The sequence below is a fragment of the Erythrolamprus reginae genome, chromosome 2 (genome assembly GCF_031021105.1).
Source record: "Erythrolamprus reginae isolate rEryReg1 chromosome 2, rEryReg1.hap1, whole genome shotgun sequence".
Taxonomy (NCBI): Eukaryota; Metazoa; Chordata; class Lepidosauria; order Squamata; family Dipsadidae; genus Erythrolamprus; species Erythrolamprus reginae.
In genome coordinates, this window is record NC_091951.1 from 10,855,257 (window position 1) to 10,872,614 (window position 17,358).

At 41.6% G+C, this 17,358-nt stretch overlaps 1 protein-coding gene across 1 annotated transcript in view; it reads right to left on the reverse strand.

Annotated features, from left to right (window-relative positions):
• The window catches only part of LOC139159692 (alpha-2-macroglobulin-like), a 117,861-nt gene that overhangs the window by 51,171 nt on the left and 49,332 nt on the right, over positions 1–17,358 (reverse strand). Inside the window, exons 12-18 of the mRNA XM_070737021.1 lie at positions 16,115–16,339; positions 15,139–15,202; positions 11,684–11,829; positions 9,788–9,937; positions 4,799–4,954; positions 3,621–3,684; positions 890–1,085 (exon numbers count right to left, since the gene is read on the reverse strand). Coding sequence (XP_070593122.1) covers positions 890–1,085; positions 3,621–3,684; positions 4,799–4,954; positions 9,788–9,937; positions 11,684–11,829; positions 15,139–15,202; positions 16,115–16,339 — 1,001 coding nt within the window. The remainder of the gene's footprint in view (positions 1–889; positions 1,086–3,620; positions 3,685–4,798; positions 4,955–9,787; positions 9,938–11,683; positions 11,830–15,138; positions 15,203–16,114; positions 16,340–17,358) is intronic.

The following is a 17,358-nucleotide window of genomic DNA, read 5'->3' on the forward strand; positions in this document are numbered from 1 at the left end:
AGCGTGCCAAGTACCACTGGGACCACTTTCACTGGTTTATGCCAGAGTCGTTGCAGCTCGATTTTTAGATCTTCGTATTTCACTAATTTCTCTAACTGCTTCTCCTCAATTCTGCTGTCTCCTGTAATTGCGATGTCGATGATCCATACTTTCTTTTTCTCCACAATCACAATGTCTGGTGTGTTATGCTTCAGAATTTGGTCAGTCTGAAGTCGGAAGTCCCACAGTAGTTTTGCTTGCTCATTTTCGACCACTTTTTCGGGCTTATGATCCCACCAGTTCTTTGCCACTGATAAATGGTAGTTCCAGCACAAGTTCCAGTGGATCATCTGTGCCACAGCATCATGTCTATGCTTGTAGTCGGTCTGTGTGATCTTTTTGCAGCAGCTGAGTATGTGATCGATTGTTTCATCTGTTTCTTTACATAGTCTGCACTTTGGATCGTCTGTTGATTTTTCAATTCTGGCTTTGACAGCATTTGTTCTAATGGCCTGTTCTTGTGCCGCCAGTATTAGTCCTTCTGTCTCCTTTTTGAGTGTTCCACTTGTATTATTATTATTGTTGTTGTTGTTGTTGTTGTTGTTGTTGTTATTGTTGTTGTTGTTACTATTATTTATTATTATTATTATTATTATTATTATTATTATTATTATTATTATGTGAACCGCTACCGCAGCTCAGCTCTACTGTGCATGTGTGTGCACCTCCCACCAGCCAGCTGGTTTTTGGGCCTCTACCATGCATGCGGAAAGGGTGGGGTTCATGTGTGGGGGATATGCATGGGACGCATGCGCATTGCATTTTGCAGATGTGCATGCATGTGCATGCTTTGGGCACTCAGTGCCAAAACCATTAGCCATCACTGTCTTAGGCTGTGCCATCCACTTACTTTATAATAACCAGTTTCCATATCCACGTTTCAGGAAAGATGTGCCGAGGTGTCCTTTCAGGGGCAGCCTCAATCTGAGGAGTGGGAAGCCTTGGAAGAGGAGCAGCACCAACATCCAAAGCAAATCCACCCTGAATGAAAGGCTGAGCAACAAAAGGCTCTCCACGTCGTGGTGAAGAGTCATACATTTCCATCACTATAACACAGAGAGAAAGCCATTGGGTGAGTTTACTCAAAAGGATACTCGTCCCTCCGCTCCCAGGTCCAGTTTTGTTCTTTGTCCACATAAATTCATGGCAGTTCCAGACAGTTGGACAATTCATCACTGTAATCCTCAACCTTTCCACTTTTTTAAAAAAATTATTTATTTATTTATCTATCTATCCATCCATCCATCCATCCATCCATCTATTTATCTATCTATCTATCTATCCATCCATCCATCCATCCATCTATTTATCTATCTATCTATCTATCCATCCATCCATCCATTTATCTATCTATCTATCTATCTCTCTATCCATCCATCCATCCATTTATTTATCTATCTATCCATCCATCCATCCATCCATTTATCTATCTATCCATCCATCCATCCATCCATGCATTTATTTAGTTATTTATTTATTTATTTATCTAGTCAAATACACAATGAGGGTTTTAGTGGATATATATCTATATATATATAGTAAAATACATGATGAAGGTTATAGGGGAGATACTCATAGTAAAATATATCTAAGAAAGAATAGAAAAGAAGATATAGTAATAGAACATATCAATGAAAGAGTAGAAGAAAAGATATAGGAATAGAAGAAAGGTATAGGAGATATAGGAGAGCAATAGGACAGGGGACGGAAGGCACTCTAGTGCACTTGTATTCGCCCCTTACTGACCTCTTAGGAATCTGGAGAGGTCAACCGTAGATAATCTAAGGGTAAAGTGTTGGGGGTTTGGGGATGACACTATGGAGTCCAGTAATGAGTTTCACGCTTCGACAACTCGGTTACTGAAGTCATATTTTTTACAGTCAAGTTTGGAGCGGTTAATATTAAGTTTAAATCTGTTGTGTGCTCTTGTGTTGCTGTGGTTGAAGCTGAAGTAGTCGCCGACAGGCAAGATGCAGCATATGATCTTGTGGGCAATACTTAGATCTTGTTTAAGGCGTCTTAGTTTTAAGCTTTCTAGGCCCAGGGTTGAAAGTCTAGTCTCGTAGGGTATTCTATTTCAAGTGGAGGAGTGAAGGGCTCTTCTGGTGAAGTATCTTTGGACATTTTCAAGGGTGTTAAGGTCTGAGATGCGATATGGGTTCCAAACAGATGAGCTGTATTCGAGGATGGGTCTGGCAAAAGTTTTGTAAGCTCTGGTAAGTAGTGTGAGATTGCCAGAGCAGAAGCTATGTAGGATTAGGTTTAAAACTTTGCTTCATGGAACTCTGTACCAGTGTTCAAACATCATCTGTTAGATGTATGAGCCTCCCGAAAATTCAAGGGTAAAAAATTCAGACACACACACAGTTGAAAATTCAAAAACAATGTTTTTTATCACAAAATTCAAAAGAAACAAAGCACCCTTTTTGTATTGCAAAGAGCACTCTTCCCAAAAACAACCTATGTTGATATTCCCCCATCCTTCTCTATGGTAGCACTTTAAATAATTACTCACAGTCATTACTCACAGTCACTCATGCCCTCATCACCTCAAGGCTCGACTACTGTAACGCTCTCTACATGGGGCTACCTTTGAAAAGTGTTCGGAAACTTCAGATCGTGCAGAATGCAGCTGCGAGAGCAATTATGGGCTTCTCTAAGTATGCCCATACTACTCCAACACTCCGCAGTCTGCATTGGTTGCTGATCAGTTTCCGGTCACAATTCAAAGTGTTGGTTATGACCTATAAAGCCCTTCATGGCACTGGACCAGAATATCTTCGGGACCGCCTCCTGCCGCACAAATCCCAGTGACCGGTCAGGTCCCACAGAGTCGGCCTTCTTAGGGTCCCATCGACTAAACAATGTCGTCTGGCGGGACCCAGGGGAAGAGCCTTCTCTGTGGTGGCTCCGACCCTTTGGAACCAGCTCCCTCCTGAGATTAGGATTGCCCCGACCCTCCCTGCCTTTTGTAAACTCCTTAAAACCCACCTCTGTCGTCAGGCATGGGGGAACTAAAACATCTCCCCCTTGCCCAAGTTGTTTTGCCGTTTGATTGATTGACTGTGTGCCTGTTTTTCATATATATTGGGACTGTTTTATGAATTTTTAACTTAAAATTGTAATTAGCTTGGTGGGCATTGGATTTGTTACTATGTACTGTTTTTATTATTGTTGTGAGCCGCCCCAAGTTTGCGGAGAGGGGCGGCATATAAATCCAATAAATCTAATCTAATCTAATTTTTAAATAATAATAATAATTTATAATAACAATTTATTAGATTTGTATGCCGCCCCTCTCCGCAGACTCGGGGCGGCATACAAATCTAATAAATTATTACTATAAATATTGGAAGACCCCTATCATGTCAACCCTAGTCCTTCTTTTCATTAGACTAGACATACCCAATTCCTGCAACAAAGGAACACTCCCTCAGTCCCTGTGGAACAGAGGAATTTGGAATCAAATCTCAGCCATCAGGGTCTCCATCCATGAAAGAGTTCCAGCTCTCAATCCTGGAAGTAACTCGATTGTAAAAAGAACCCTTTCCTTATGACTTTCTCCCCATTCCAGTTCTTACCGATGTCATAGCAGAAACGCGGGACGAGTAGCCTGGTGCTGGTGAAAATGTTCACACCAAAGCCCTATCAGATAAAGCAAAGAACCATTGAGGAACAGTCCTATCTGCTCATGAAAACTAATGATCAATGTTTATTCTCCGTTGGTTCTAATATACCCAACCATAAGGAATATAATAATAATAATAATAATAATAATAATAATAATAATAATAATAATAATAATAATTTTTATTGGATTTGTATGCCGCCCCTCTCCGGCTAACAACAACAATAAAAACAGCATGTGACAATCCAATAATAAAACAACTAAAAACCCTTATAATAAAACCAAACATACACACAAACATACTATGCATAACTTGTAATGGCCTAGGGGGAAGGAATATCTCAACTCCCCCATGCCTGGTGGTATAAATGAGTTTTGAGTAATTTACAAAAGACAGGGAGGGTGGGAGCAATTTTATTATCTGGGAGGAGTTGGTTCCAGAGGGCCGGGGCCGCCACAGAGAAGGCTCTTCCCCTGGGGCCCGCCAAACAACATTGTTTAGTCGATGGGACCCGGAGAAGGCCAACTCTGTGGGACCTTATCGGCCGCTGACTGCACTGTTCACCCATTTTGAAACTGTCTGAAATCACTACCCCTAAATCCTTTTCTTTTGAAGTTTTTGCTAATACAGAACTGCCAATACAATACTCAGATTGAGGATTCCTTTTCCCCAAGTGCATTATTTTACATTTGGAAACATTAAACTGCAGTTTCCATTGCTCTGACCATTTATCTAGTAAAGCTAAATCATTTACTAGACAAATTTACTAGATTAATACAGTATATCATGGATGAAGGCGAATATATGTGTCCCAGGGTAATGTTGCAGGATCCAATCTCAGTCAGTCACCAGAAGAGATGTTTCTTTTTTTTCTTCCAAGCTTTCAGACATTTGCTGAGTTTCTGGGAACTTCTCTCTACCAAAATGTGTGCTAGTTTCCTAAGGATGGACTCCAGCATGAGACCAAAAGCCTGGAAGACAAAACCTCTGGTCCTGGTGACCAACCCAGATATGGATCTGCCCAGGAAGATAACAGAAATTGAGCTCAGCTCAGCAGAGAACCTCCTAAGCACTTCTCTTTATTTTATGAGAGTATCTCCCATGTGGGGAATCATAGCTTTGTTGCTTACCCTGAATATATCGTAAGTATCTCTGTCTTCAGGGGAAATAACCACTGGGGCTTCACCCCTTAATGGTTCTTTTGCAGGACAGGGATGAAGATTGGATTCATGCATAAAGAGGTCATAGGAGAAGAAGTCATCCTTCTTGGGAACGGAGTCGTAAATCTGAAATCAGAAAAGATGCAACTGAGGATGGAGATTTGGGTTAGAAGAACTTCCTGCCCATCAAGCTATCAGCCAATGAAAAAGAGTGTGAAATACAATAGGACTGATAGCACTTAGATTTATATACTGCTTCATAGTGTTTTACAGCCCTGACTAAGTGGTTTACAGAGTCAGCCTATTGCCCTCAGTAATCTGGGTCCTCATTTTTACCAACCTCTGAAGGACGGAAGGCTGAGTCAACTTTGAGCCGGCCAGAATCAAACACCTAGAGCAGTGATTTTCAACCTTTTTTGAGCCATGGCACATTTTTTACATTTACAAAACCCTGGGGCACATTGAGGGGGGGGGAAGCAGCTAAAAAAAGTTTGGACAAAATTTTTCTCTCTCTTCCTCCCTTTCGCTCTATTTCTCTCTCTCTCCTTCTTTCTCTCCCTTCTTTTTTTCTCTCTCTCCATCCCTCTTTCTTTCTCTCTCTTCCTTCCTTCATCTTTTTTGCTCTTTCTCCCTCCCTCCCTCCCTCCCTTTCTCTCCCACCTTCCCTCCCTCTCTTTCTCTCTCTCTCTTTCTTTCTATCTATCTATTGCTCTCTCCCTTGCTTGCTTTCTCTCTCTTGTTCTCTTTCTCTCTCTCTCTCTCTCTTTCTTTCTTTCTTTCTCTCTTGCTTTCTCTCTTTCTCGCTATTGCTTTCTCTCTCTCTTGCTTTCTTTCTCTCTCTCTCTCTCTCTTGTTTTCTTTCTCTCTCTGAGCTTCGCGGCACACCTGACCATGTCTCATGGCACACTAGTATGCCGCGGCACACTGGTTGAAAAACACTGACCTAGAGTGATCATGAGTCAGCCTGCAGTACCTGCATTCTAACCATGGCTCTTGTTAGAATGGGAGAATGATCTTGGGAGATGAGGGAAGGGAGAGAGATCAGCTAAAAGATATCAGAGCTTGCATTTACGGAAACTAGCCTGTTTGTTCCCAAGCAGCAAATCAGTCCAGCCATCCTACCAGTCCAACCAGCCAGCCAGCCACAGACCAGTAGAAATGGAGTTGAAGCATAGCAATGAAATATAGCAGCGGTAGGAAGTTGTGGAAAAATATATTTACTTCTTTATATACTACCGCTACTATTACTATCTATACTATACATGCAATAAATTAGTCTCTTACTAGTATCTTGCTACAACTGACTACTTCAGCTTCAACCGCAACAACACAAGAGCACGCAACAGATTCAAACTTAATACGAACCGCTTCAAACTTGACTGTAAAAAATATGATTTCAACAATCGAGTTATCGAAGCGTGGAACTCATTGCCGGACTCAATTGTGTCAACCCCTAACCCCCAACATTTCTCCCTTAAACTCTCCACGATTGACCTCTCCAGGTTCCTAAGAGGCCAGTAAGGGGCGTACATAAGTGCACTGGTGTGCCTTTCGTCCCCTGTCCAATTGTCTTTCCTTTCTCTCACTTATATATATTTTCTTTCTTTCATATATCCTCTCCTCTAAGTTCACTTTACCCTTATATATATTACTACATGTCTATTTTTCCTCCTATGTATTTGTGTATTGGACAAATGAATAAAAAAATAAATAAACTACAGTGGAACCTCGACATACGAGCAGCTCTACTTACGAGCTACTCGAGATAAGAGCTGGGAGGGGAGCGACATTTTTGTTCGCCTCCCGAGCTCACATTCGGGATACGAGCGCCAAGGAGCTGTCTCCTGAAGCCGAACACTAACTTCCGCTTTCGGCTTCAGGAGACAGCTCCTTGGCGCTCGTATCCCGCGTGTTTTAAAAGGTTGCAGCCGGCCTGGGGGGCTCGGGGGGGTGCTGGCAAGCCCCCCAGGCCGGCTGCAACCTTTTAAAACACGCGCGCTGCTTCGCAGCTCTCTGCTGAATCCGGAACGCTAACTTCCGCGTTCAGATTCAGCAGACAGCTGCGAAGCAGCGCGCGTGTTTTAAAACGTGGCAGCCGGCCTGGGGGGCTCGGGGGGGTGCTGGCAAGCCCCCCAGGCCAGCTGCCATGTTTTAAAACACGCACGCTGCTTCGCAGCTGTCTGCTGAATCCGAACGCGGAAGTTAGCGTTCCGGATTCAGCAGAGAGCTGCGAAGCCGCGCGCGTGTTTTAAACGGTTGCAGCCGGCCTGGGGGGCTCGGGGGCTTCCCCACGAGCCCCCCAGGCCGGCTGCCACGTTTTAAAACACGCGCGCTGCTTCGCAGCTGTCTCTGAACGCTAACTTCCGCGTTCGGCGGCAGCGGGTTTTTTTGTTGTTGCACAGATTAATTGACTTTACATTGTTTCCTATGGGAAACAATGTTTCGTCATACGAGCATTCCGACTTACGAGCCTCCTTCCGGAACCAATTAGTCTCGTAAGTCGGGGTTCTACTGTATCTTCGTTCAATAACTCACAGGAATCAACTTTTACAGCATTAGTTTCTTCAAAACATACTTCCACGAACAGCAACAGCACACAGCTAACAGCAAACAGACAGAGAGAAAGAGCAGAGAGCTCTTGCCTAGTTAAATACTTTTCACATAATTGCTAGGTTGCTGCAGGCTCAACTGCCTCAAAATGATTCAGCATTCTTAACTGAGGCCTACTTTCTGCATTATGATATTATCTAGGGATTTTTAATTTCTGGCAAAAGAGGCATGAACCTGAAGCTGAGTAATGGACAGAAAGAAATGTAGAGAGGATGGACCCTTAACCAATCAGGTAGTAAAAAGAGATAGCAGGCAAGTTGTAAGATTGGTATCAGCCTCTCAAGCACAAACAATAAACACAATAAGATTAATTAATTGTAAGGCCACATTAATAGGAGTCTTGCAAGTCTGAAAGACAATTATCCTGCCCCATTTTTTAGCAATGGATCATTTGGGGCAGATCTCTTCGAGGTTTCTTTCTCTATTCATTACTCTCTATTCATAGGCAACAACTTCCAAGGTCATTCTCACATTCCATTACAGGCCACCACATGAAGTGATAAGTTCTCTTTTACTAGAAATCACAAAGCAGAGGCCACTTTGTTCTCCTGGCCAAGATGATCGAGGTGTTTGTACCTTGAGACACTTCTGAGACAGGCTGGGTTAAAAATTCAGGAGTGATCTAAGCCAGGGGTGGGTTCTACTTACTGTACCCTCCCTACCGGTTCAGAGTCATGCCGGAAGTGTGTGGTTTAGGATAAAGAAATTGGATCATCTCAAGCTTACTTACTTGCTTGGTTGGGTTTGTCAGTCGGAATCTTGACAAGTGTTCTGAGAAGGAGACTGGCTCACAGTGGCATTATGGCAAAATCTCTGTACTGTGTTATTGGGCTCCCCTTGGTCTACGTGTTATGTACTTCTATTTTTTCTCCTACATTTTCTTCTCCTAAAATTAATTTATAGACTTTTTTTTTTTGCTTCTCCTTCCCGGCAGTCCTCCCCAGCTTCTTAAATTTAGCTGTTACTCTATCTTCTGGTGCAAATTGCAAATAAACAGCTGCAAGTGATTCTATTTGAAGTACAGTGGTACCTCTACTTAAGAACTTAATTTGTTCCGTGGCCAGGTTCTTAAATAGAAAAGTTTGTAAGTAGAAGCAATTTTTCCCATAGGAATCAATGTAAAAGCAAATAATGCGTGCAAACCCATTAGGAAAGAAATTAAAGCTTGGAATTTGGGTGGGAGGAGGAAGAAGAGGAGGAAGACAGTCACTGCTGAAGGAAGAAGATGAGGTGAATGGAATAAAAAAAAAAACCAAAACTTTAAGACTTAAAAAAAAAAGAGGGACTCTGAGGCTGCGAAGAGGAGCATGCACCTCCCATACACCTGGCACAAGGCTGCCTCCCATACACTGCGCCAGAAAGAGAAACCCAGGTGGGCGAGATGGGGAGTGCCACCAGAAGGCTCCTCCAGCAGCCCAGAAAAGCCTGAGATGGCCGGGATTAAAGGGGGAATGACAAGAAACTGGCTGGGCCTTCATGCCGCTTTTAAATTTCCTGGGAAATTTTTCCGGGCTTGGGTTCTTAAGTAGAAGAGGCAAAAAAATCTTGAACACCCTGTTCTTATCTAGAAAAGTTCTTAAGTGGAGGCGTTCTTAAGTCGAGGTACCACTGTACATCTCTATGGACAAGTAGAAACATAGAAGACTGACGGCAGAAAAAGACCTCATGGTCCATCTAGTCTGCCCTTATACTATTTTCTGTATTTTATCTTAGGATGGATATATGTTTATCCCAGGCATGTTTAAATTCAGTTACTGTGGATTTATCTACCACGTCTGCTGGAAGTTTGTTCCAAGGATCTACTACTCTTTCAGTAAAATAATATTTTCTCATGTTGCTTTTGATCTTTCCCCCAACTAACCTCAGATTGTGTCCCCTTGTTCTTGTGTTCACTTTCCTATTAAAAACACTTCCCTCCTGGACCTTATTTAACCCTTTAACATATTTAAATGTTTTGATCATGTTCCCCCTTTTCCTTCTGTCCTCCAGAGTCCAGACTATACAGATTGAGTTCATTAAGTCTTTTCCTGATACGTTTTATGCTTAAGACCTTCCACCGTTCTTATAGCCCATCTTTGGACCCGTTCAATTTTGTCAATATCTTTTTGTAGGTGAGGTCTCCAGAACTGAACACAGTATTCCAAGTGTGTTCTCACCAGCGCTCTATATAGCGGGATGATAATCTCCCTCTTCCTGCTTGTTATACCTCTAGCTATGCAGCCAAGCATCCTACTTGCTTTCCCTACCGCCTGACTGCACTGTTCACCCATTTTGAGAGTAAATCTTGGGATGAAACCAGCAGGAGCCAGGATATATCTGGACCCCAAATGAAAAGCAGTTGGAACTCACCTTCTCAGGGGAGAGCTCGGCTTCAGGTTTCAAGATAAAGACACTCTGGTCAACAGCATGGATACCACAGAGGGAACTGGGGGAGGCTGAAAGATGGAGTTGGGTTTTCTGGCCAGGCAGACCTTCTTGATCCGAGAACCAAAGTTTCACCTGTAAACATAAACCAGGTCTTTGAAAAAGTCACTTCTTCGTGATGTGCAATGAATAGAAGGAGACATTATCCAGAAGGAGAATATTACTCCACGAGAAAAGTCTTACACTTTTCTGTACACTATAGAATTTCTTATGCTACTACGTTTGTAATTCTCAGTTTGAAATTCTCAGTTTATGCTACTAAATTTGAAATTCTCATAGAGAACTGCGTCAATTGCAAGTCAGACCTAGGGATTCCTTACAAAATTATACATAGTAATGTTTTAGCTTTGATTGCTTATTGTACCATATGATTGTCACTGGGTGTTGTGCCTTGTGATTCTTGACAAGTGTATCTTGTCTTTTTATGTATACTGAGAACATATGCACTAAAGACAAATTCCTTTTGTGTGCTATCACACTTGACCAATAAAGAATTCTAATGTTTTATCTGTAAATGACCTTTTCTGTCTCAATCGCAATAATACACACATGAAAAACCACTTTAATCCTGGGCCTAGAAAGCCTAGAACTAAGACGACTTAAACAAGATCTAAGTATTGCCCACCAGATCATATGCTGCAACGTCCTGCCTGTCGGCGACTACTTCAGCTTCAACCACAGCAACACAAGAGCACACAACAGATTTAAACTTAATATTAACCGCTCCAAACTTGACTGTAAAAAATATGACTTCAGTAACCGAGTTGTCAAAACGTGGAACTCATTACCGGACTCCATAGTGCCATCCCCAAACCCCCAACAATTTACCCTTAGATTATCTATGGTTGACCTATCCAGATTCCTAAGAGGACAGTAAGGGGCGAGTACAAGTGCACTAGAGTGCCTTCCGTCCCCTGTCCTATTGCTCTCCTATATCTCCTATACCTTTCTTCTATTCCTACGTCTCTTCTTCTATTCTGTCATGGCTATGTTCTATTACTATATCTTCTTTTCTGTTCTTTCTTAGATATATTTCACTATGATTATCTCCTCTATAACCTTCATCGTGTATTTTACTATGTGTGTATATATATATCCACTAAAACCCTCATTGTGTATTGGACAAAATAAATAAATAAAATAAATAAAATAAACTGAAAGTAAATTGTTCTATACGTGACTGTAAAAAATACGATTTCTGTAATAGAGTTGTCAAAGTCTGGAATGCCTTATCTGGTTCCTTGGCCTCAGCTACAAATTCTCACAGTTTCAGTCACAAATTGCCTTCCATGGGCTTTACTTCATACTTAAGGGGTCAATAGAAAGGGCATGCATAAGTGCACTAATGTGCCTATGGTCCCTATCATAATATTTTTATTCTCTTAGTCTTCTTTTCATTTTTGTTTGACTAATCCCAGTAACTAAAATAAATAAATAAAATGAATGGAATGGAATGGAATGAAGTCATCCTTATTTTAACCTTGAGTTTCCATCTGCAATTAACCTCAAACCACAATTTGACAGGCTCAATGGAACTACTGGCTGACTCCCAAAAAATAGGCTTAAGTTTGTTCAGGGTTTTCTTTCCATTGTAACTTAGTTATGACCCACTGAAATACTGGCATTCAAGGGAACAGGTTTGGCAACAGCCTAGACAAGCAGGTAACAAAAGGATAACTGAAGAAATGTTTCTCAAAGGATCAGGAACAAAGAAGGCTTTGTGCCAGTAGAGTTCAGGACTACCAGCTTAGAGAAGGCCTATTCTGGATCGTTAAGATTCTGCCTGTCTTTAACAGCACAACATAAAATGCACAACTTTACCTTGTTGGAGAAGCACTTTTCTATAGTGAAGTCTCTTGAGTCAGCAATAAGTTCTCCACTGGGCAAAATGGTGTAGAGGAGCAAGTAGATCTTTGGAGGAGTATCGACATCCACAAAGAGATTCAAAAGGAACTCCCCTTTGGTTTCTAAAGGATGAAATTCCCGGGTGGAGGAGAGATAAAGAGAGATGGAAAGAGATATATAAATTTAGATAGACCGATGTGAATGTATGAGAGAGAGAGAGAGACTTGATAGACAGATAGATAATAGATAGAGATGATGACAATAATGATGATGACAAAGATGATGATGATGATGATAGGTAGGTAGGTAGGTAGGTAGGTAGGTAGGTGGGTGGGTGGGTGGGAGGGTGGGTGGATGGATGGAGGGAGGGAGGGAGGGAGGGAGGGATAGATAGATGATAGATAGATAGATAGATAGATAGATAGATAGATAGATAGATAGATAGATAGATAGATAGATAGATGATAGATGATAGATAGATGATAGATAGATAGATAGATAGATAGATAGATAGATAGATAGATAGATAGATAGATAGATAGATAGATAGATAGATAGATAGATAGATAGATAGATAGATAGATAGATAGATAGATAGATAGGTGAATAGATAGATAGATAGATAGATAGATAGATAGATAGATAGATAGATAGATAGATAGATAGACAGACAGAGGCAGAGGCAGAGGCAGAGGCAGAGGCAGAGGCAGAGGCAGAGGCAGAGACAGAGACAGAGACAGAGACAGAGACAGAGACAGAGACAGAGACAGAGACTGGATAGATGATAGGTGGTATTCAGCTGGTTTGGACCCATCCAGGCAAACTGCTAGAGGCAATTTGAATTGGTTCACCAAACCATACCACCTCGGCTGGCCCTGCCTGCAGCTACCTAGTTGCCATTCACCCCGTCCACCCACTTGCCATTTGCCACACCCAGCTGATACCATTCATCCTGCCCGCCCCTGCCCTATATATGTTACCTTCACCACGCAGCTCAGCTAATCACCTTGACAGTTGTCTCCATGCGACACCCTCTATGCTCAGCTCACCAAAGGTAAGCATGCTGCCCATTAGCCCTTCACCTTGGATTGGGGCCCGGGGCCCTGAAATGTGCCATTCCCAGAGACTTCGGAGCCTCCACCTGCTCGCTGCCCACCTTGGCCTGGTCAGGGAATGCATGGCAGTTTATCTGATTCAAGATCATGGTTTTTGCTGTTCAAGATTGTGTGTGGACTTTCTGGACTTTAGAATTGGAACTCAATTTCCCAGTTATTGGGTGAGCAATTGGATTGCATTTCACCTGTGCCTTGTGTGTACCAGAAAATCCCTTTGACATTTAACAAGGGAGCTGTTTCTGTTCTTCTGTTTATAAAGACTTTTGGGTTTTCCTTTTATCGTGTGGTGTGTGTCTTCCTGGACTAATTACCCTGTAATTATGGGCGGTTGAGACACGCCGGCAGAACACCCAGTATTTTGGTTTTGGCCATAAATAAAATCTGCTTCTTATTGTAAACCTCATTTCAAATCACACTCTTTTTGCCATCTCAATGGTTTGGAGAGATTTCTGGGTCTTTACACATGTTTTGGTTACCCTTGAAAACAAAGTCACATCCAGCCTGCCATCCTGCTGACTACAGGAAACTGAGCCCCTAATCATCTCTATGAATCTCCAAGGTCTGGTCATAGAGGGAATGGAGCCTAGGCATCTGGGCAGCCTTCTACCATAGTTGCAAAGAGACATCCCTGTGACGCCCAGCAAAAACTTAGAATGAAGGAAGCAGCTGCAGAGATTTGGGGAAAATGGCCTGTTCCCTTGAGACCATCTCTTTCCTCTGCCAATGGCAGAGCTGGCTGTGGGTGCCCATCTTCCATGTCCTGCCAGTGTGAAATCAGATATAGTAAACCCAGCTATGAACGGGAAAAGGAAGAGAAGGTTTTTTTTCAGACGTGCAAGGGGCACCCAGCATTTAGCAAGAGAGAACTGAAGCCAAGGATGGATTCTAACTCACCTCGCTGCTGATTTGCTTCCTTTCGTGTCATTCATTCATTCATTCATTCATTCATTCATTTATTTGTATGCCGCCCCTCTCTGGAGACTCGGAGCGGCTAACAGCAATAATAAAACAGCATATAATAACAATCCAATACTAAAAACAGTTAAAAACCCATTATTATAAAAAACCAAATATACATACAGACATACCATGCATAAAATCATAGAGGCCTAGGGGGAAAGAGTATCTCATTTCCCCCATGCCTGGCAGCAGAGGTGGGTTTTAAGCAGCTTACGAAAGGCGAGGAGAGTGGGGGCAATTCTAATCTCTGGGGGGAGTTGGTTCCAGAGGGCCGGGGCCACCTCAGAGAAGGCTCTTCCCCTGGGTCCCGCCAAGCGACATTGTTTAGTTGACGGGACTCAGAGAAGACCCACTCTGTGGGACCTAACTGGTCGCTGGGATTCATGCAGTAGAAGGCGGTCCCTGAGATAATCTGGTCCGGTGCCATGAAGGGCTTTATAGGTCATAACCAACACTTTGAATTGTGACCGGAAACTGATCGGCAACCAATGCAGACTGCGGAGTGTTAGTGTAACATGGGCATATTTGGGAAAGCCCATGATTTCTCTCGCAGCTACATTCTGCATGATCTGAAGTTTCCGAACACTTTTCAAAGGTAGCCCTATGTAGAGAGCATTACAGTAGTCTAGCCTCGAGATGATGAGGGCATGAGTAACTGTGAGCAGTGACTCCCGGTCCAAATAGGGTTGCAACTGGTCATGCAGGCACACCTGGCACAGTGCAAAAAAAAAAAACAATCCAAAAAAAAATCCCTCCCCCCAAAGCCCAAAACAAGATGGCAATGCAAGCGCAGTGGCAGAAACTCAGCTTCTGCACATGTGCAAAAGGAAATAAAATGGGATTTTAAAAAAATAAATTAATAATAATAAATGGGACCGCGGCGTCCAATGACCGGCACAGACAGAACCAGTTCCGTGACATCAGCAACAGTTTGCTACTAGTTCTATAGAACTGGTGCGAACCGGTAGGAACTCACCACTGACTGGAGCCCCATAGTTGGAGACATCCCAGGAACTTCTGGGAAGCTTTTTGCCAAGCAGGAGGGGGGAGGGTAACTTGGAGGGGAGCATTTATTTATTTATTCATTTATTCATTTATTCATTTATTCATTTATGCATTTATGCATTTATGCATTTATGCATTTATTCGTTCATTCATTCATTCATTCATTCATTCATTTATTGGATTTGTATGCCGCCCCTCTCCATGGACTCGAGGCGGCTAACAACAGTGATAAAAACAATATGTAGAAATCCAATAATAAAACAACTAAAAAACCCTTATTATAAAAACCAGACATACGTACTGACATACCATGCATAAACTGTAGAGGCCCAGGGGAAAAGAATATCTTACCTTTACCCTGTTCCACTGGCTGCCTGTGTGTCCCTGTTCGTATGATGTTGTCCCTAGCCTTGACCTGCATGGAAAGAAGAAATTTATTTATCTATTTATCTATTTATCTATTTATTTATCTATTTATCTATTTATCTATTTATCTATTTATCTATTTATCTATTTATCTATTTATCTATTTATCTATTTATCTATTTATCTATTTATCTATTTATCTATTTATCTATTTATCTATTTATCTATTTATCTATTTATTGGATTTGTATGCCGCCCCTCTCCGGAGACTCGGGGCGGCTAACAGCAACAATAAAACAGTGTACAATAGTAATCTGATATTAGAAATGATTAAAAATCCATTAATATAAAAACCTGCTAGATATGCTAGGGCTTGGAGAAATCGATCAATTGATTGATTGATTTGCAATTCTAAACACTGGCTATCGTGTTAGTTATATGAACCCCTAGAATTGCAGAACTGCAATTATCTAGTTTAATCTTGTGATTAAAACAATAGAATCATAATTCACTCTTGGTGTTGATTGGGAATCTGGTGAATTTGATGATTACCTTAATGTTTCTGCAAGATAAACTGCTGGTATAAGCAGGGAGTTTCCAGATTACACGTAGTCCTCAACATACAACCACAATTGAGCCCAAAAATTTGGTAGCTAAGTAATAATAGAGTAGAATATCTTAAAAATGAGAACTTAGATAAGTAACTATTATCAGTGATGCAAGTATGAACTCGCTGTAATGATGAAAACTGTTGATGTGTTTTATGTTTTTAATTTGTGTTTTGTACTGTTTTTAATTTTAAAAATGTTTCATAAAATTATTATTTTTTTAAAAAAAAGACCTCCCAAGTCCCTTCCAGCTCTATTCTGATTGATTGATGACTAATTGATTGATTGATTGCTGTTTAACAAAGCAAAGCAAACATGTCTTGTGAACACAAAGACTTTGTTTGAAGACTCACCATGTAATGGAAGACAATATCATCCTTCTTTTCATCACCTCGGTTAAGGATGTAACGCACTCGAACCGGCTCATGGTGGCCGCAGCTTAATGTCTCTGATGCAGGCTCAATATGTAGATAACTTTTGCTTGGAGAATAATGCAGGTGTATTGTATGATGTGTATGACCGTGACTTGGTGTAAGCCAGTGTAAGCTACTACACCCAGGTTTGTATTGATGCAAAGCCTGAGAGGAAAAGCAAAGGTTAAGAGAAATTAGGTGGGAGGCTGGCTGAGAACATTTCGCTGGCAAGGCCAAAAGTGAGATGGGCAGTTCAAAAATGTGACAGATCAATAGATGGTAGAGATAGTTATACATAGAAACATAGCAACATAGAACACTGACGGCAGAAAAAGACCTCATGGTCCATCTAGTCTGCCCTTATACTGTTTCCTGTATTTTATCTTACAATGGATATATGTTTATCCCAGGCATGTTTAAATTCAGTTACTGTGGATTTACCAACCACGTCTGCTGGAAGTTTGTTCCAAGGATCTACTACTCTTTCAGTGAAATAATATTTTCTCACGTTGCTTCTGATCTTTCCCCCAACTAACTTCAGATTGTGTCCCCTTGTTCTTGTGTTCACTTTCCTATTAAAAACACTTCCCTCCTGAACCCTTATTTAACCCTTTAACATATTTAAATGTTTCGATCACGTCCCCCCTTTTCCTTCTGTCCTCCAGACTATACAGATTGAGTTCATTAAGTCTTTCCTGATACGTTTTATGCTTAAGACCTTCCACCATTCTTGTAGCCCGTCTTTGGACCCGTTCAATTTTGTCAATATCTTTTTGTAGGTGAGGTCTCCAGAACTGAACACAGTATTCCAAATGTGGTCTCACCAGCGCTCTATATAAGGGGATCACAATCTCCCTCTTCTTGCTTGTTATACTTCTAGCTATGCAGCCAAGCATCCTACTTGCTTTCCCTACCGCCTGACTGCACTGCTCACCCATTTTGAGACTGTCAGAAATCACTACCCCTAAATCCTTCTCTTCTGAAGTTTTTGCTAACACAGAACTGCCAATGCAATACTCAGATTGAGGATTCCTTTTCCCCAAGTGCATTATTTTACAAAAAGTAGATATTAAGCATACATAGAAATAGATACCGTATTTTTCAGAATATAAGACACACTTTTTTCCTCCCTAAAAGAGGCTGAAAATTCTTGGTGCATTTTATACTCTGAATGTAGCTTTCTT